Here is a 21097-nt window from a genome sequence, read left to right on the forward strand (position 1 = left end):
CTAAGCACCCTGTCTCATGCATTGAACCTGGACTGGTGATCTATTTCACATATGATAATATACATGTTTCAATTCTATTCTCTCAAATCATCCCACCCTCACCTTCTCCCACAGAGTTTAAAAGTCTGTTCTTTACATCTGTGTCTCTTTTGCTATCTCACATATAGGGTCATCATTACCATCTTTCTAAATTCCATATATATGCATTAATATACTATATTGATGTTTTTCTTTCTGACTTACTTCACTCTGTATAATAGGCTCCAGTTTCATCCACCTCATTAGAAGTGATTCAAATGCATTCTTTTTAATAGCTGAGTAATATTCCATTGTGTATATGTACCACAGCTTTCTTATCCATTCATCTGCTGATGGACATCTAGGTTGCTTCCGTGTCCTGGCTATTGTAAACAGTGCTGCGATGAGGGGTACATGTGTCTCTTCCAATTCTGGTTTCCTCGGTGTGTATGCCCAGCAGTGGGATTGCTGGGTCGTATGGCAGTTTTATTTCCAGTTTTTTAAGGATTCTCCACACTGTTCTCCATAGTGGCTCTACTAGTTTGCATTCCCACCAACAGTGTAAGAGGGTTCCCTTTTCTCCACACCCTCTCCAGCATTTATTATTTGTAGACTTGTGGATCGCAGCCATTCTGACTGGCGTGAAATGGTACCTCATAGTGGTTTTGATTTGCATTTCTCTGATAATGAGTGATGTTGAGCATCTTTTCATGTGTTTGTTAGCCATCTGTATGTCTTCTTTGGAGAAATGTCTGTTTAGTTCTTTGGCCCATTTTTTGATTGGGTCATTTATTTTTCTGGAATTGAGCTGCAGGAGTTGCTTGTACATTTTTGAGATAAATTCTTTGTCCATTGCTTCATTTGCTATTATTTTCTCCCATTCTGAAGGCTGTCTTTTCACCTTGCTTATAGTTTCCTTTGTTGTGCAAAAGCTTTTAAGTTTAATTAGATCCCATTTGTTTATTTTTTCTTTTATTTCCATTACTCTGGAGGTGGGTCATAGAGGATCCTGCTATGATGTACATCAGAGTGTTTTGCCTATGTTTTCCTCTAGCAGTTTTATAGTTTCTGGTCTTACATTTAGATCTTTAATCCATTTTGAGTTTATTTTTGTATATGGTGTTAGAAAGTGTTCCAGTTTCATTCTTTTACAAGTGGTTGACCAGTTTTCCCTGCACCACTTGTTAAAGAGATTGTCTTTTTCTCCATTGTATATTATATTCTTGCCTCCTTTGTCAAAGATAAGGTGTCCATAGGTACATCGATTTATCTCTGGGCTTTCTATTTTGTTCCATTGATCTATGTTTCTGTCTTTGTGCCAGTACCATACTGTCTTGACTGTGGCTTTGTAGAAGAACCTGAAGTCAGGCAGGTTGATTCCTCCAGTAGGAAGGATATTTTAATAGGAACATGCAGGGGCTATGGAAAGTAGCATCCTAGGTGGTGCTAATGATAAAGAACCTGCCTACCAATGCAGAAGATGCAAGGGACACGGTTTGATCCCTGGATCAGGAAGATCCCCTGGAGGAGGAAATGGCAACCCACTCCAGTATTCTTGTCTGGAGAATCCCACGGACAGAGAAGCCTGGTGAACGCTAGTCCATAGGGTCGCAAAGTGTCAGACATGACTGAAGTGACTTGGCATGCACATAGCACACATGAGGAGTATACATTTCAAAGCCAAGTCGTTCTCATGCATCGTGAGGTTCAGCCCAACAGGCGGACAGGCGGCTGGGCTGATAGTCCTGAGAAAGGAGGAGTTTACATCCTGTCCAGGCCTTTTTATGCTGCTTTCCTTCTTGAGCCCAGGCTTTGTCCTTCCTGCTGGTTGCCTCAGGCCAGTCCTGACCCTTCTCAGAGGCTTGTCTATGCACAGAACAACACCAATACCGCCACGTGGTACAGCAGCTCCTACCACCAAAAGCTACCCCCACGATGTACCAGGGGCACTAAGCGTGGTCAGAGATCTGAACTTTCTGTCCAGCAGACAGCAACCAGAGTGCCCAGAGCAGAGAATGTCTTTTTGCAAGCACAGTGGTTCTACCCTGGGGGTGATTTCTGTCTCCCTCGGGACACCTGGCAATCTCTGGAGACACCTGGAGTCATGACTGGAGGGATGTATTGACATCCAGTGGGCAGAGGCCAGGGATGCTGCTTCTGGTTTATGTTTTGGTGTTTTGGCTACGAACCATGTGGGATCCTGGCTGCCCAACCAGGGACTCAGCCCGCACCCCCTGCATTAGAAAGCAAAGTCTTAGCCATTGGACCCCAGATGCTGCTAAACATTGTGCAATGCACAAGACAGTCCTCACAACAAAGAATTATCTGGTCCCCAAAGGTCAACAGTGCCAAGGTTGAAAAAACTGTAGTCAAGAAAAACGAGATCAAGAAAATCTATTCTCAACCTTCTGTATGTGTGCTCACTCAGTCGTGTCCAACTCTTTGCGACCCCATAGACTGTAACCCACCAGGCTCCTCTGTCAATGGGATTTCCCAGGCAAGAATGCTGGAGCGGGTTACCGTTTCCTACTCCAAGGGATCTTCCTGACCCAGGGATCAAACCCGTGTCTCCTGTGTCTCCTGCATTGTCAGGCAGATTCTTTACCACTGAGCTACCTAGGAAGCCCTTGAATCAAACCAGCTATAGTTAGATTTATGTCTCTGTTCATGTGCTGAAGCAAGGGAAACCCATGCCACTTTACTATTTTAAAGTACAGAAATAAACCCTTTTGTTTTTAGTTCAATAGGAGAAAGGCTTGTTTAGCTGAGCAATTCCAGCTGAGCTATTTAAAATCCTAAAAGATGATGCTATTAAAATGCTACACACAATATGCCAGCAAATTTGGGAAACTCAACAGCGGCCACAGGACTGGAAAAGGTCAGTTTTCATTCCAATCCCAAAGAAAGGCAATTCCAAAGAATATTCAGACTACCGCACAATTGCACTCATTTCACATGCTAGCAAGATTATGCTCAAAATCCTTCAAGGTAGGCTTCAGAAGTATCTGAACTGAGAACTTTCAGATGTTCAAGCTGGATTTAGAAAGAGGAACCAGAAATCAAATTGCTAGCATCTGTCGGATCATAGAGGAAGAAAGGGAGTTCCAGAAAAACATTTGCTTCATTGAGTGTGCCAAAGCCTTTGACTGTGTGGATCACAATAAACTGTGGAAAATTCTGAAAGAGATGGGAATATCAGACCACCTGACCTGCCTCTTGAGAAACCTATATGCAGGTCAGGAAGCAATAGTTAGAACTGGACATGGAACAACAGACTGGTTCCAAATTGGGAAAGGAGTATGTCAAGGCTGTATATTGTCACCCTGCTTATTTAACTTATATGCAGAGTACATCATGCAAAATGCCAGCCTGGATGAAGCACAAGCTGGAATCAAGATTGCCAGGAGAAATATCAACAACCTCAAATATGCAGATGACACCACCCTCACGGCAGAAAGTAAAGAGGAACTAAAGTGCCTCTTGAGGAAAACGAAAGAGAAGAGTGAAAAAGCAGGCTTAAAACTCAACATTCAGAAAATGAAGATCATGGTATCTGGTCCCATCACTTCATGGCAAATAGATGGGGAAACAATGGAAACAGTGACAGACTTTATTTTCTTGGGCTCCAAAATCACTGCAGATGGTGACTGCAGCCATGAAATTAAAATATGCTTGCTTCTTGGAAGAAAAGTTATGACAAACCTAGACTGTATTAAAAAACAGACTCCACTTTACCAACAAAGGTCAGTATAATCAAAGCTATGGTTTTTCTAGTAGTCATGTATGGATGTGAGAGGTGGACCATAAAGAAGGCTGAGCACTGAAGAATTGATGCTTTTGAACTGTGGTGCTGGAGAAGACCCTTGAGAGTCCCTTGGACAGCAAGGAGATCAAACCAATCAATCCTAAAGTAAATCAACCCTGAATATTCATTGAAAGGACTGATGCTACAGTTGAAGCTACTATATACTGTCCACCAGATGCAAAGAGCCAACTCATTGGAAAATACCCTGATGCTGGGAAAGACTGAAGGCAAAAGGATACGGGGGCGGCAGAGGATAACATGGTTAGATTGCATCGCAGACTCAATGGACATGAGTTTGAGCAAACTTCGGGAGATAGTGAAGGTCAGGGAAGTGTGCTGCTGTTCATGGGGTCACACAGAGTCAGATAGGACTTAGCAAAGTGAAAGTGAAGTCGCTCAGTCATGTCCGACCCTCAGTGGCTCCATGGACTGCAGCCTTCCAGGCTCCTCCACCCATGGGATTTTCCAGGCAGGAGTACTGGAGTGGGGTGCCATTGCCTTCTCCGAACTGAACAACAGGGCTTGTCAAATCAACTCTCTGACCTAAGGACTCCACCTGGTGGTTCTCTCTGGAATGAAGTGAAGTTTACATTGGTTCTTTTTTATTTTGAAAAAAACCACAAAGCAAAATTACAGAACAGTTGAACAATTTGAAAACAAATTACTGACATACTACCCTCAGTTCAGTTCAGTCACTCAGTCGTGTCCGACTCTGCGACTCCATGAACCGCAGCATGCCAGGTCTCCCTGTCTATCACCAACTCCCAGAGTCCACCCAAACCCATGTGCATTGAGTCGGTGATGCCATCCAACCATCCCATCCTCTGTCGTCCCCTTCTCCTCCTGCCCCCAATCCCTCCCAACATCAGGGTCTTTTCCAATGAGTCAGCTCTTCACATCAGGTGGCCAAAGTATTGGAGTTTCAGCTTCATCAGTCCTTCCAATGAACACCCAGGACTGATCTCCTTTAGGATGGACTGGTTGGATCTCCTCACAGTCCAAGGGACTCTCAAGAGTCTTCTCCAACACCACAGTTCAAAAGCATCAATTCTTCAGCACCCAGCTTTCTTTATAGTCCAACTCTCACATCCATACATGACCACTGGAAAAACCATAGCCTTAACTAGACGGACCTTTGTTGGCAAAGTAATGTCTCTGCTTTTTAATATGCTGTCTAGTTTGGTCATAACTTTCCTTCCAAGGAGTAAGCGTCTTTTAATTTCATGGCTGCAATCACCATCCTCAGTGATTTTGGAGCCCAGAAAAATAGTCAGCCACTGTTTCCATTGTTTCCCCATCTGTTTGCCATGAAGTGATGGGACTGGATGCCATGATCTTAGTTTTCTGAATGTTGAGCTTTAAGCCAACTTTTTCACTCTCCTCTTTCACTTTCATCAAAAGGCTCTTTAGTTGTTCTTCACTTTCTGCCATAAGTGTGGTGTCATCTGCATATCTGAGGTTACCCTATCACCCCCTAAATACTTTAGATCATTTCCTATAAATAGGTATCTTCTCCTACATAACCACGGAATCAGGAAGTTGACACTGATACATTTCTACTGTCCGTCCTCTGACTGGATTCACCTCTTGCTAGCTGTCCTGATAATGCCCTTAGCACAAGGGTCCAGTCTACATCATACTCTGCACATACTCATCATGGCTCTCATCTCCTTCAGTTTAGAATAGTTCCTTGGTTCTTTGACTTTCGTGACCCTGAACATTTTCAAGATGACCAGCCCTCAGCCTAAGTCCTGAAGGACTTACGGGCTGTCCCTCCGTGTGTGCTTGTCTGAGGTTTCCTCACATTTCCATTCCAGTCAAGCGTCTTTGACATGAATCTGTCAGAAGCAATGCTGTGTTCTTCTTATTGCATCCTAGTAGGTGATACAAAGTAGGTGACTTTGATTTATTTCATTATGGGTGATGTTATTTTTAATCACATGAAGAGGATTCCCCTTCCCTGGGCTATGAAGCAGAAAATGTTTTCCTGTCCCAGACCTACATGACCATAGTAAAACTGCCCTCACCCCCTGCCCAAAGGAGAACAAAAGATGCTGTCAATGGGTAGAGCTTCCTGAGGTAAGAACTTCTCCTTCTGCTGATGTCTCTTCTTGAATTGGACCTTTTGGAAGCTCGTTTCTTCTGCAAAATGGAAGAGGCAGTCACATTTCCTATCCATTTGATTCAAATTACAGCCCAAATTATGATTTTGTGATTTGGGGAATAAGATGTTTTCTTAGGCCAAACTGGATTACAGGGAGGATGTTCTGTGTGTTAGTCGCTCAGTCATGTCTCACTCTTTGCGACCCCATGGACTGTAGCTCCACCAGGCTCCTCTGTCCATGGAATTCTCCAGGCATGAATACTGGAATGGGTTGTCATTTCCTTCTCCAGGGGATCTTCCTAACCCAGAGATTGAACCTGGGTAGTCCTGCATTGTAGGCATAAGGATAGTATTCCTGCTACCTGTGAGGTTTTTGTATTTAAGCAGTTTAAACCCCCCTCCCCAAGAGTGAAAGGTAAGCCACAGAATATACTTATACCTAGAATATATATAATAAATTCCACAATGAACTGTTTAAAAAGCAGAGAACCCAATAGAAACAAGTGGGTGAAAGACTTGAATGGGCACTTTGCAAAAATTATCAGAAGGCAGCACAGGAGAAAATCCTCAACTTCATGGTAGCTCAGTAGTAAAGAATCTGCATGCAATGCAGGGGACAAGGGTTCGACTATGGACGATGCCACACCCCGTGTCCAGTTAGCTCCACTCCTGGGGAATCCAGGCGCAGCTGCATCAAGTCCATGCACACGAAGATTCACAGCAGCGTTTCAGAGAATCGCTGGAACTGGAGCAACCGGCGCAACCAGAGGGTAAGGTGAGAAGCAAAATGGGTATGTTATGGTATGAGAGGTACAATGGAATTGCATACAGCAGCAAGTAAAAAAGCACTGCTGCCTCCAACCTGGATGGATTCCAGGCAGGACACAAAGCCGAAGAAACCAGGTCCAGAAGCGGACTGCACCAGTCTCGATGAAAAGCAAGCAAAACCAATCTGTGCTATGGGATTCGCGGCTGCCTTTAGGGGCAGGTTGGGAAGGCGGGTGTGGGAGGTGGTTTCCGAATAGTGTTTCTTCACGTGTGCTCTCGCTGCTGCAGACCTCTGATCTGCGCACTTTCCTGCGTGTCAGGGGTCAGCAAGAACACCTTAACTCTCCAGCAGCAGAGGTGGTGATTTAGTCGCTCAGTAGTGTCCGACTCTGCGACCCTATGGACTGTAGACTGCCACGTTCCTCTGTCCGTGGGATTCTCCAGGCAGTAAAACTGGAGTCGTTGCCATTTCCTCCTCCAAACTGTCCAGCGAGCACAAGCCTAACCGCAAACTGGACCTTGAGGGGTGACCCAGCCCCAGTCTGCACAGGGGGCCAAAATCCGGGACCCATCACTGGATCCCACGAGGACAGTCACAGCCTCCCTTCCACCTTACGGCGCACTGATGCTCGAGGAAGTTACCCTCGGGGGTTTTCATACTTTGTTAGCTTGCTGACACAACGCTCCGGATGCGCGAGAGGAACGGAGACACAACCAGAGGTGCAGCAAAGCGCGCGAGACATCGGAGGCGGAGAACGAGCACGAGCCCGGGAGGCGGAGCCCGAGCCCGGGGGCGTGGCTCCTCGATTGATACAGCCTGGATGTCCCGCTGCGCGCGCACGCGAACGGCGATTGGTGCTGCCTGGCGGCGCGCGCGGGGAACGCCGGGACGTCGGTGCGGCGGGACAAGCAGGAGGAGCGGCGGGCGGGAGGCTGCAGGATGGTGAAGCTGACGGCGGAGCTGATCGAGCAGGCGGCGCAGTACACCAACGCGGTGCGGGACCGAGAGCTGGACCTGCGGGGTGAGTCGGGTGGTGGCAGGCGGTCCGGCCTTCCCGCCCGCCTGGTGGCCTGGCCCAGCCCAGCCGCGTGCGCTAGGACCGCCGGAGCGTGGCCGGCAGCCTGCGTCCAGCGCCCGGTGCCGGACTGGATCCCGCCGTCATCGGCGGAAGGCCCTCCCTGGGCCTTTCGAGGCGCGCTCAGCCCGGCTCCTCCCTGCACACCGGGGCCACCGCGATGGTCCGGTCACACAGCGGGCGTCTTCCGGGCCGCCGGGCGGTCTGAGCCGCTGAGGGGCAGGGGATAAACGCACGGGTGCTTGCGGCCCTCGTGCGGAACTAACATGACGTCGTGAGGGGGTGGACGGGGTGCGGGTGAGGGAGCGGTGTACGGGCCGGAAGCTCCTGCGTTTCCTCGCGTTGGCTTCTGTTGTCCTTTTCCCTCTACCGGAGCGTTTTTGGGAGCGGACTGTGGGCGCTAAGCCGGCGCTGCCGCCTGCCGGCGGAAGCGGTGCGGAAGCCCCCAAACCGTGCGAGTCCTTAGGAGGCGGCTTCTTTGGCGGTACGGCCATCGGTCTTGTCCTGAGATCCGCTCCCGGGGAGAAACGCCGGCTGCGGGCTCTGCCTTCTGCTGGCTTTCTTGTCCGCTGAAAGCTCAGGACTTTGGTTTTTGTTGAAATCGAGTTTCTCAGAGAAAGGTTGAACTCGGGAGTAAACAGGCAGCCTTCACTGCCTTCTCTCCGAGTCCGAAGTGCGCCCAGCGTTGAGGATTCTCGTTTGAGTGCAGCGATTCCTTTGTTGTAGCCCTTACAGCTCTTTGGCTCCATTAACTACTTCTTCGAGTAGCTGGCACAGTCTTGATGCCCGTGTTGGACGCATCGAGGTGTTTGAGTGAGCTGTCCGCAGGGTGACTTACCGTTGTGTATCAACCACTGACTTTCAGCTCTAGGTTTGAGCTGGGGGAGGTGAAGTAAGGGGGAAGTGTTTTAATACTAAGACAATATCCCAGAGAGTTCTAGGAATCTGGCCTGTGGGATGCAGACGACTGTTGTCCACCCCGGGTGGACAGTGCTTGGACGCTGACAGCCGCTCACGGTGTGAAGTCCTGTTAGGCCGTCTCTCTAGCTCCGAGACCTTGCTTAGAGCAGTGTGAGGCACTTGTAAGGAATCTTGAAATGGTTAGCCGCTGGTTCCTGCTGATGAGTACCGTCATCCTTAGGGCCTCATCACCATCACCTTGCTCACATCCACAGCTGGACCGGAAGCTTCCCGGCAGCTGAGATTTGTGACTGTGTTCTTCCTTATGTTGTGTGCCAGTACTTTGGCAGGGTCTGGTGGTTGCATAGGTGCCACGTAAACACTTTGGGAAGGAACGTTAAGCTATGAGTCAAGTTACCATGAAATGCTATTAATGTTTTAAAGTGCCTTTTATTTATATTAATACCTGTCTGGGTTTTTCTCCTTTTTACAGGGTATAAAATTCCTGTCATTGAAAATCTCGGTGCCACCTTAGACCAATTTGATGCCATTGATTTTTCCGACAATGAAATCAGGAAACTGGATGGTTTTCCTTTGTTGAGAAGACTAAAAACATTATTAGTGAACAACAATAGAATATGGTAAGCGTGTGCTAGTGGAAAGTAGCTTTCTCCCCTAGAGCAGAAGCTGCCGAGTTCCCTGAAGAAGCTGCAGTGTATATGCCAGTTAAACTAGATTTCTGTTTTTTTTACCTGCCTATTTCTCAAATGGTAAATGAGCAATTTCCCCATACAGATTCAGAGTTTAATTTGTCATTGGTCAAGTCTTATTTGCATCTATTCAGAAACCTGGTATATTTATATATTCATAGTAAGTTTCTAATTTAAATTAATTTAAATTAAAAATCTGGTGCTTTGTACCAGATTATAATTATTCTGTATAATTATTTCATTTCTAAAATAATTATAATTATTAAAGGAGTCATACTAAAGAGATAACATAAAATGCAACAATTATAGTTTTAACTGAATATCTCATTTTACCTCAAATCCTCAGGTATTTGTTTTTCTTTAACTGCAGCTGATTTGTAGAATATTGTTTATAGAAATTAAGATTTTTTTTTTAACCCACTTTCATCATCTCTGCGGGCTTTCCAGATGGCTCAGTGGTAAAGAATCTGCCTGTAGTGCAGGAGACATGGGTTCAATCCCTGAGTTGGGATGATCCCCTGGAGGAGGAAATGGCAACCCACTCCAGTATTCTTGCTGGGAAATCACATGGACAGAGGAGGCTGGCAGGCTATAGTCCTTAAGGGCCCAAAGAGTCGGACACAACTGAGCACACGTGCGTGCACGCACACACATCATCTCTAAATTTTGTTGGAAAAAAGTTATTGAAGGTGTGTTGATAGGGTTTTTTAAGACGTTCTGGGTGGTGAGCTGCTTTTTTTAAATAGGCACATTTCTCCTGAGTTAAACTGTTGACTGTGGTTTGGTTATTGTGTATCCTGTGGTTCTGAGCTGTGACTGCAGAAGCAGGTGTATTTCTGTGCTTCCTGCTGACCAGTCCTGAGATGAGTGAGGTCGTTTGTGTCCACAACACTTTCTCCTTGTCTTGGGGCTATTATGGTGGTTGGTGGGAAGAGGCCGTGGCAGCATTCTGGAGGCGTGGGTTCTCAAATCATCCCGCTTGTGTGACCTCAGACACGCCTCCTCTTTGTGCCTCAATTTCCTTCTGTCAGATAGTGTTGGAAGGAGGAGCTACAAGGTTCTTCCCACTTTGAAGTCCTCTGGGCAAGTGTTTAGGTCAAGTTTTTAGTTTACTGCATTTTCACTTTTATTAAGATTTTGTCTTTTCCTTTTAGCCGTATAGGTGAGGGGCTTGATCAGGCTCTGCCTTGTCTGACAGAACTCATTCTCACCAATAACAGTCTTGTGGAACTGGTAAGTCAAACGGGGAAAGTGTATTTACAAGGAGGAGTTAAAGACACTGCCTGTCTTTAATAGAAAACTTGGAGAGTCCAGAAGATTATCTCATTACCTTTTTTCTTTTTCTTCATTATTAGGACATGGGGTTTTTTTGACTGTGTGTTAAACACATCTTCCACTCTCGGTCACTCACCTTTGGACTCTCCTGGGGGCTTGATGGAGCAGTTCCTAATTCCAGCTTAATCTGTGTCACCGGTCTGTTGTCCTTGGTGCTTTGAGTTCTGTTCAGCTTCTAAAGAGACTCACCCATCCTTTTTTTCTAGAATTTTTCTGTGTCCAGTATGCTAGCCACCAGCCACAAGTGGTTACTGTAAGATATACCAGAAGTATAAAAAACACTACAGATTCCAGAGACTTAGTGCAAAAGAAAAATATACACTGTCAATAATTTTTTATATTGAAATTAAAAAATATTTTGGAAAATAGGTAAAACAATATATTAAAACTAGTTTGTTCTGTTTTAATGTCACTACTAGACAATTACATATGTGACATACATTAAATTTTGTTGGGGAGTTTTATTCGAGAAATTATTGTTTTACTCCACATTTAGATCAACAATCATTTGAGATTGGTGTTCTTTTAAGATAAGGGGCAAGTTTCATTTTCTGTATTTGGATATGACTATTTTGATCTGCTTCTGCTTTTTAAATTTCTACTCTGTATGTATAATTTTTAACAGCGTTGAGCTTAGGCTATATATTGTTTGTAACCTAAATTTTTCACTTAAATACTAGATACTGATATTCTTATGGTGTGACTTGATTTTTAGGTTGTTATGCCCTTGACCCCTCCCTTCCTTGCTCCCTGACTGTTCCTTTCCTGAGGGACAAGGTCCGTGACTGTCCTTTAGATTCCCAAAGGAGTGCTTGGCTCCAAAAGTCAGAAAGCCCCCGATCTGAGGCCGTGTCCTTTCTAAACTCCATGAGGTATTTAACCCCAAATGTGTGTCCATGCGGAATGTGTGGTGTATTGGGGCAGTACATTCTGTGTGTTGTAGTTGTGCTTAAAGCTCTTTGCACAGATGAAGGTTGTCCTGTCAGTACCGAAAGAGGCATATTAAAATAGTGTGCTAGTGGATTTCCCTGGAGTTCTGTCAGTTTTACTTGTATATATTTTCAGGTTACTTCATTTGATATATCCAGATTTTATGTATCTTACTGATGAAATGAACCTTTTATCATTTATATTTTATTAGTGGATAAGGAAATGGCACCCCACTGCAGTACTCTTGCCTGGAAAATCCCATGGACGGAGGAGCCTGGTAGGCTACAGTCCATGGGGTCTCGAAGAGTCGGGCACGACTGAGCGACTTCACTTTCACTTTTCACTGTCATGCATTGGAGAAGGAAATGGCAACCCACTCCAGTATTCATGCCTGGAGAATCCCAGGGACAAAGGAGCCTGGTGGGCTGCTGTCTGTGGGGTCGCGCAGGGTCGGACACAACTGAAGCGACTTAGCAGCAGCAGCAGCAGCAGTGCAGTTTTACCCTGGCGTCTGTTTTATCCACTGCAGTATAACAAAACCAGCTTTCTTTCTTTCAGTTAGTATTTGCGTGATCATTGTTTTCCATCCAAAATTTAATTTTTTTCCTCTACACTTATATTTTAAATTTGTGGCTTGAGAACAGGATTTGATAGGATCCTTTTTTAAAATCCAGTCTAAAGTCTGTCTTTAAATGGAATAGTCTGTTTATGTTTAATGTAATTACCAGTATATTTGAGTTTATCTTGTCTCTTTTCTAGAATTTTTTTACTTGGCTCATCCATCTGCAAATTTTTTTCCTCTCCTTTATTGCTCTTTCTCTTTTTGGTATTCCACTTCTTCTGATAGTTTAGAAATTAACTGATTAGTAAATAGACTCTGTTTCTTTTCTTAGCATACTGGGAATTAGCATCCAAGTGTAAAGTTAACCATAACCTTTACCTCCTGAACGAAACAGCACCATAAGCATCTCACCACCCCTGCATCGAGACATCACTGTGTCATGCACAGTCTGTGTGTGGGTCTGTGTGCGTAAAGTTACCATTCTTTCTTTTGTTTCTTGCAGCTTTATTGAGCTATGATGGACAAATGAAGATTATAAATATTTAAGGTGTATAATGTGAAATTTGATATCTGTACCCTGACACCCACCCCTTCATGTAACCAATCTATGTGTGTGTGCAGTGAGAACACTTGAGTTCTATTTTTTTATCGTATTGGGTACACGTTATATTATTTTTAATGATAGTCACCACATTGTACATTAAATCTCTAGAATTTATTTATTTATAACTGAAAGTTTATCCTCTTTAATCAGTAGCTTCACCCCCCTTTTCCTCCACCTCCCAGCCTTTGGTAACCACCATTCAACTCTCTGTTGCTATGAGTTCCGTTTTTTGAGATTTAACTTAAAAGTGAGGTCCTGCAACATTTGTCTGTCTTTGCTCCATTTCACATTGTTCTGTAGATCTCCTCTAGTGGTGCTGCGCTAGCTGTTCTTTTTCAGATTGTTCTGTAGGTCTCCTTTAGTGATGGTACTCCAGTTGCAAGCATTAGTGCTCCCTCCAGTGTCATCATGAAGAGTGGCAGCTCTCTGAGCTTGTGGCTCTGTTCCCCTCCCCTGTGTTACTTGTGTTTTTCCTCATTGTCCCTTTCGGCACTGTCCCACTCAGTTTAGATCTGTTACGGCAGTTTCTCGTTAGTGTGGGGCTTTGTTTCAGGAGGCCTTCCAGGCCTTGTCACACACCTGGTGTGCTTGGAACATGCCTGTCTTTGGCTGCTGTTCTTAGGCTGGATGCCTGTTGCCCTGTTTGCCTTTCCCCTACTTCTTCCTGTGTGGTGTCGTCACCGCGCAAGTCTTACAGCTTTCACAGTAGTTGGTCCTTACTGGTCCCAAGTTCAGGTTCTTGCCAGAATACATTTTCATCTGGTTTGGCTGTAGCTGTTGACCATATCTTTTTGGTTTTCCTATCCTTGTTGCACTGTATTTTATAGGACAGTTTGGGAAGATTAAAAAACTAACTTGCGTTCTTCCTATATATATATATATTTTCCCCCCTTATAACTATACTCCTTGTCCTTGGAAAATGTATTTGAAGAGATTTAGGGGAACCTAGAATAAAGGTAACAAAGATGACATGCCTGCATTGCTCCCAGGCAGCGGCAGGAAGAACCACCTCACACCAGGTTCCCTGTATGAATAACCTTCCCTGGAGATACATCACTTTTCACATTGCTTTTTTTTCTCAATCATTACTCAGTAGCTCTTTTGAAGTTGCTACAGGAAATGATATATATTTTTTATTTTTGTCTCTCCTGCTGTTGAGACAAAAGCTGTTGTGTCCGGGATATTAAAAAGTTCAAATTTATGAACCAGTTATTCAGTAGAATACACCAAGCGTCTGTGATGTGCTAGGGCTGTGCTGGGTGCTGGGGCAGGAAAGACAAATTAATGTATGAAAGACAAAGTGTATCCTTCTGCAGAGGTGTCAGCATGTCGTGGGATCATGGTGGGCTGTGGTGTTTGTGTTCTTACCTGTGGCTCTTATTTCACAGGGTGATCTGGACCCTCTGGCATCTCTCAAGTCACTGACTTATCTGAGGTATGGAAACTGTTTGTGGTGGTGACAGTAAAGTCTTTTAAAATAACAGCATTGCTGGCCTTGATGGTAAAGTTATAGTAAAAAGTACTTTTAAAACAAATATTGAAAATGTTTCCTTTCGGCTCTATTAAATTTCCCTAGCATTAAGTTCTTACGACATTGAAATGTGAGGAATAGTGAACTTTTCCTTACTTCCTGGACTCATTAGACTTTATTAAAATGGACCTCTTGAATGCTGTGCTAGGAACAACACTGGCATCAAACTGTTTCTTTTCTTGTAGTATTCTAAGGAACCCTGTAACCAATAAGAAGCATTACAGACTCTATGTGATTTATAAAGTTCCACAAGTCAGAGTACTGGATTTCCAGAAAGTGAAACTAAAAGTAAGTGTTACTCTATCGTAAGTCATTATTGGTTGGTGCTTTTCCTTAATACTTTTGTTACTGACTTTTATTATTAGTTTGTAATAGGAATGTGGCGGGGGGTGGGGGGGGTGGGCAGGGAGTGTTAAGTCAATTTTTTTTCCATAGCAGTGTTTATGGTGGGACTTACAGTTAAGGTGTGTGTGGGGGGCTGGTCATTCCAGAGGTGGCCTGGCTTCAAAGCCACCGTGGGTTTTGTCACAGCAGACGGCCTGCCTAGATACATGCTCTTGGGGAGCTTCATATCGTTCACTTTGCACTAGCTGTAATTGTCAGGATGATTCTCCCATTGTTGGGGATTTTTTTTACCTTGCTTATTTCCCAGAGAGCCCCTCCTGGAAATTTCGGAGAGGGGGCTCTGCTCTCTCCAGGGACCTTCACAGAGCAGGGGACTGCTGTATCTCTTCTTATTTTCAAATGGGCTTTGTGGTATTTTACCAGCCCAGAGTATTCCAGGAGAGTTTTCTTCCATGTTTTCTGAGGAATGCATCTAAATGCACGTGGTATTCCTATTTCCATTAACTCTGTGTGTGGTGTCGCTGTAGGAGCGTCAGGAAGCAGAGAAAATGTTCAAGGGCAAACGGGGTGCACAACTTGCAAAGGATATTGCCAGGAGAAGCAAAACGTAAGATCCGGATATCCAACTTCACTCCACTTCACCTTCAGAAACATTATCTGTCTGGCATTTTGCCTCTTGCAAAATGAAATGAAACACCTGTGACTAATACAGTCCCAAATTTGCACAGTGATGATCCGTGGCCCACAGTGGCCCCTATATCACGTGAGATTTCCAGCAGATGAGAGCGGACGCTCCAGTATTCAGCCTGCTGTGATAGTACTGCACCCTCTTCCTCTGTGGCAAGATGAACTGGGTCGTGTTTCTGAAGGAGAGAGTTTCTTGTATCAGTTTGTTAACAAAGATAAGATACTACACTGGTTGAATTACTTTCAAAACTTTTGAAAGTAAAAGAGAAGCAATTTCTGTCAGTTTGGATTTGACAGTTTTGTTCTTCCCTCCCCTCCCAAGTTTCAATCCAGGTGCTGGTTTGCCGACTGACAAAAAGAAAGGTGGGCCATCCCCAGGGGACGTGGAAGCCATCAAGGTGAGCACGAGTCAGGATTCTCAGACTGGAGTGAGCTGTTCAGTCATGTAGTAACTCAAGTAATGAGTTAGACACCACAGGTTTCTCCCACGGTTGTTAGAATCCAGCTACATTTTTGTAAGGAAGAACTAGCTTTCAGTTCAGTTCAGTTCAGTCGCTCAGTCGTCGTGTCTGACTCTTTGCGAGCCCATGAATCGCAGCACACCAGGCCTCCCTGTCCATCACCAACTCCCAGAGTTCACTCAGACTCACGTCCATCAAGTCAATGATGCCATCCAGCCATCTCATCCTCTGTCGTCCCCTTCTCCTCCTGCCCCCAATCCCTCCCAGCATCAGAGTCTTTTACAGTGAGTCAACTCTTTGCATGAGGTGGCCAAAGTACTGGAGTTTCAGCTTTAGCATCATTCCTTCCAAAGAAATCCCAGGGCTGATCTTCAGAATGGACGGGTTGGATCTCCTTGCAGTCCAAGGGACTCTCAAGAGTCTTCTCCAACACCACAATTCAAAAGCATCAATTCTTTTGCGCAGGCGCTCAGCCTTCTTCATAGTCCAACTCTCACATCCATACATGACCACAGGAAAAACCATAGCCTTGACTAGATGGACCTTTGTTGGCAAAGTAATGTCTCTGCTTTTGAATCTGCTATCTAGGTTGGTCATAACTTTCCTTCCAAGGAGTAAGTATCTCATGGCTGCAGTCACCATCTGTAGTGATTTTGGAGCCCCCAAAAATAAAGTCTGACACTGTTTCCACTGTTTCCCCATCTATTTCCCATGAAGTGAGGGGACCAGATGCCATGATCTTCGTTTTCTGAATGTTGAGCTTTAAGCCAACTTTTTCACTCTCCACTTTCACTTTCATCAAGAGGCTCTTTAGTTCCTCTTCACTTTCTGCCATAAGGGTGGTGTCGTCTGCATATCTGAGGTTATTGATATTTCTCCCGGCAATCTTGATTCCAGCTTGTGTTTCTTCCAGCCCAGCGTTTCTCATGATGTACTCTGCATATAAGTTAAGTAAGCAGGGTGACAATATACAGCCTTGATGTACTCTTTTCCCGTTTTGGAACCAGTCTGTTGTTCCATGTCCAGTTCTAACTGTGGCTTCCTGACCTGCATACAGGTTTCTCAAGAGGCAGGTCAGGTAGTCTGGGATTCCCGTCTCTTTCAGAATTTCCCACAGTTTACTGTGATCCACGCAGTCAAAGGCTTTGGCATAGTCAATAAAGCAGAAATAGATGTTTTTCTGGAACTCGCTTGCTTTTTCCATGATCCAGCGGATGTTGGCGATTTGATCTCTGGTTCCTCTGCCTTTTCTAAAACCAGCTTGAACATCAGGAAGTTCACGGTTCACGTATTGCTGAAGCCTGGCTTGGAGAATTTTGAGCATTACTTTACTCGCATGTGAGCTTAAATATATTATATTTGACCAGATTTTGACTTGAATTAATTATATGAGCTGGTCAAAGTGGAGGTAACTCTGGTCTTCTCATTTTCTCAGGGTGCATTTATCTGAACAGTTAGTTACCTTTGCTTGCTGTCTTGATTTTTACTTTGAAGGACTTGCTGCCTGAAAGATCCTGCTTGATTAGAAATCCTAATTTGGTAATGCTGCCTCATAAATCATCCAGTGACATAATTCCAGTTAACTAGAATTTTAGGGCATATGCACTGATTATTTGCTCTCCTGTAAGAGGGTCTGCAGCTCTTTACCAATTTGGGAACTTCATAATTTGGTTTTGGGGTTGATTTCACTGTGCCAGCAAAATTCTTCCTGTGAGAGAGACTATTTAATATTCGAGTTCAGAAAGGTGGCATGAGTTTGTGTGAGTGTTTTCTGTTAACGGGATGAAAATAACTGTCCATCTCTCTTGTTTCCTGGTGTCCAGAACGCTATAGCAAATGCGTCAACTTTGGCTGAAGTGGAGCGGCTGAAGGGCTTGCTGCAGTCCGGTCAGATACCTGGCAGAGAACGCAGAGCAGGTCAGGAACCACGTTCTGACTTCCTTTCCAGATTAATGATACACTCCTAGTGATCGCAAATTGCTTTAGATGCTACGATCCAAGGATGCTCGAATAGTGCCTCCTTACCATTATAATCTACACAAAATGCCTTTAAATGCTCTTGAAAAGAAATCATTTGATAAAGACGCTTATATCCAAGGACTCTGGGGTTTTTGTGAAAGTTAAGACAAATGTTTGTTCACAGCCATGGAGTGAAAGCAAACAGTGGAAGTGACCATGATGCCTTTGACCCCTGTCCGTGTGGGCCTACTTAGCAGTGGGGAGCATAGGCTCTGGAGCCAGACAGACTGAGGCTCAGAGCATAGCTTCACCAGCTTTGTCCTGGATGAATTTCTTAACCCCACTTGGTCTTAAATCTGTTTGCTCATCTTTAACCAGACAGTAGTAGTGGTGGCCTCGGAAGGTTGGGGGGACTCAGGAAGAGGCTTCCTAGGCCCTGAGCACCGGGTGTGAGCTCTTCTGGTTGTGGACACCGGCTCTGTGTTGGGCAGCGTGGTGGACTCTGACTGGGGTATAAAGTGAAAACTGCTAAAGACGGTGCATGTTACAAGTTTGACATGGATGTAACTGGGGGCTCTGTCTAGACCAGTGGCTCAGGGCAAGTTCCCTTGAGGAAACAATGTTTGAACTGAAGCTAAAAGTGAGTAAGACATTCATTAGAGCAGCAGTTCTCACTGTGTGGTCCTTGGGCCCCTGGGGCTCCATGAGGAAAACTTACAAACACCGAGGCATTATTTGCTTTTTAAGTGGTGTGACCATTTGTGCCTGATCGTGCCAGAGCAATGGCAGGTAGAGTTGCTGGTGCCTCAGCCCAGGTACCTGGGTTCACAGGACCAATGATACTAGGTGTCATTCTGAGCTGCCGGGTACCCAAAGAGGTCCTTCGTAAAGCAGTGAGGATCGTTGGCGTCCCTGGATATCACCCCAGGGACACATCATTTGATGTGAAGAAATGGGCCAACATTTGCGATCTAACCTTTAAGAAACTACCATTTTGGGGAATTCCTGGTGATCCAGTCATTAAGACTCAGCTTTCATTGCCCAGGTTTGATCTCTGGTCAGGGAACCAAGATCCTACAACCTAAGTGGGGAGAACAAAAGCAAAAAACGACCACTTTTGTCAAGTTTTGGCATAGTATCAAAAAAATATCCACAGCTGCCTGCACAGGCTGTTAAAATACTCCTCCCTTTTCTCACTGCATGTCTTTGTGGGCCTGGCTTTCTTCACACCCTTTAGTCAAAACAACATATTTTGGCGAGTAAAGGGATGAAGGCAGAACAAGGGCCCGTCTTCCATTGGGCAGACATTGCAGAGATAGGCAAAAGTGGAAAACTGCACCAACTTTCTCATTATATATTTTTATTTTAGAAATATTGATACTGCATTTTATAAAAATACAAACATTAATGGTACTAGGTTTATTGTTTTAAGGAATTACTGTTTTTTTACTGCTTTCAGTTTCCAGCATAGTATCGATAAATGTAGTCTACTTGAAGAAAAGTTCTTTGGGTACTAAAACTAAAGTATTTGAGAACCTGTGACCTAGACAGAGCAGAATGACATTCTCAGGGGAAGGAACACTCTGTGGTGAGAGAGCCTTGCACCCTGGGCCTGAAGGAGGACTGTGAGCCAAGGTCCAGGACTGGCAGGGGGTATGGGTGAAACAGGCTGGCAGGGAGAGCTCTGAGTCCAGCCAGAGGGCCCTGTAGGCAGCGAAATGAGGGACCTGTGACCCTGAGAACAGCACAGGCTGCCAAGACCCACGGAGCTAATGACAGGCAGGGAGGAGGCTGTGACACGTGGCTCACTTTGGCTGCAGCGGCAGAATTTCTGTTACTCTGCCTCCCCTTGAGCATGTTATGTGGGCCTGGGACTCATGTGGGGCTTTTCAGTGTCGTCTGAACACATGTGGGGCACCTTGAGGAGAGAAAGGTGGGAATTGTTCGTGGTTCTCTTAGGTTTCAGTGGGCCCAGGCATCTGAACAGCAGTTCCTGGTGACATTCTCGCTTTTTTTAGTTTTGTGTCTAGAAATGTAACATTTGGGTCTAACTGGAAACATAATTTAGACAGAATCACTGGCTGACTATCTGCAGCATGTAGTAGGTATCCTCTCCCATCTTTCTTTGGAAGGTTCCTAGTTTCTTTGCCAATGGCAAAGTAAAGTAAACTTTATGTTTACTTTAAACATAAAGTATAGGCTTTTTATCTTGATAAAACATGAGTTACAGGCTTGACCAGAGTGGGTTAGAACAGCAGGCATAGAGTTGACTTTCATGAAGCAGCTTTGTGACCCATTCCCTAGAAGCTGACCATCCTTCCAGGGCCTGCCAAAGACAGGTGGTCCCTGGACCTAAGTTCCTCTAGGCTGAGGCTACTGTCGGGCGTCTGCACCTGGTCTAGGGTCTGGCAGGCAACAGCAGCATTGTGGGTGGACACCCACACATGCTCTAACCTAGGTGTGACTTCTGGCTTTGTGTGTTTTCTAGGCCCCACTGATGATGGTGAAGAGGAGATGGAAGAAGACACCGTTGCAAATGGGTCCTGAGCAGGGCAGCCTCAGCACCTCAGGACACGTAACAGTCCACCTCGGACAGGTCCTGCCTTGTGTCAGCAAAGTAGAGTTCATCAACATTGTTGAAATGCTCAGAACTGCTGCTTGTAATTTTGTAATACAGATTTTGAAATCTAAAACCCAGTTTTCTACCAGTAGTACAAATAAAGGATACTCACTGTGCTGCGGGTTGTGTGTCACTGGGGCGTGTGCAGTGAGGTATGGATATGGGGAGTTGGAAATGCAGCAGGGTGGCTCTGTGGGCAGGCTTCCCAGTCCTCAAGAAATGTTTAGATTTTTAAATTCATAATAAAACTTAGATTATCTGTGTGCTGCTACTGGTTGCTAGAATTTGCAATATTGGCTGCATTTTTTTCTTCATGAAGGCTCACAAACATTAAAGGCAGCCAGGCCCCAGGGCTTTGCAAGAATCAGTGTCCTTTGAAGTTTTTGTCTAACACTCTGCACCAGCATGTGACGATAAATTGCTGATTTGGACAGTTAGAGGGTGTGTGACATCTGCCTGTCAGTCGGTGGGATTCAAGAGACTGGGACCACCCTGGACCAGCGCTTCCCCAGCTCAGTGCACTGTGAGCCTCGGAGGTCTTGTCAGAGCGCAGGGTCTGTTGTGGGCCCTGAGGCTCTGTGCCTCTTGTGGGCTCCCCAGAGCTGTCCCCCAGAGGGGACACTAAGGATCTCCAGCCTTGCTGCCCACCCTGGCCTCACCCACCTTACACCTTCAGCTTCTC

At 45.2% G+C, this 21097-nt stretch overlaps 1 protein-coding gene across 1 annotated transcript; it reads left to right on the forward strand.

Moving 5' to 3' along the window:
• Positions 1-7534: 7534 nt before the first annotated feature.
• On the forward strand, positions 7535-20531 carry SNRPA1 (small nuclear ribonucleoprotein polypeptide A'). Its single transcript, XM_055555515.1, has 9 exons — positions 7535-7717; positions 9165-9312; positions 10536-10614; positions 14201-14247; positions 14529-14631; positions 15216-15295; positions 15698-15773; positions 17660-17753; positions 20284-20531. Exons 1-9 carry the CDS (start codon positions 7636-7638, stop codon positions 20340-20342), a joined length of 768 nt encoding a protein of 255 aa, XP_055411490.1. The 5' UTR covers positions 7535-7635; the 3' UTR covers positions 20343-20531.
• Positions 20532-21097: the final 566 nt, after the last annotated feature.

This window comes from Bubalus kerabau, chromosome 19 (assembly GCF_029407905.1).
Source record: "Bubalus kerabau isolate K-KA32 ecotype Philippines breed swamp buffalo chromosome 19, PCC_UOA_SB_1v2, whole genome shotgun sequence".
In the NCBI taxonomy this organism is placed as follows: domain Eukaryota; kingdom Metazoa; phylum Chordata; class Mammalia; order Artiodactyla; family Bovidae; genus Bubalus; species Bubalus kerabau.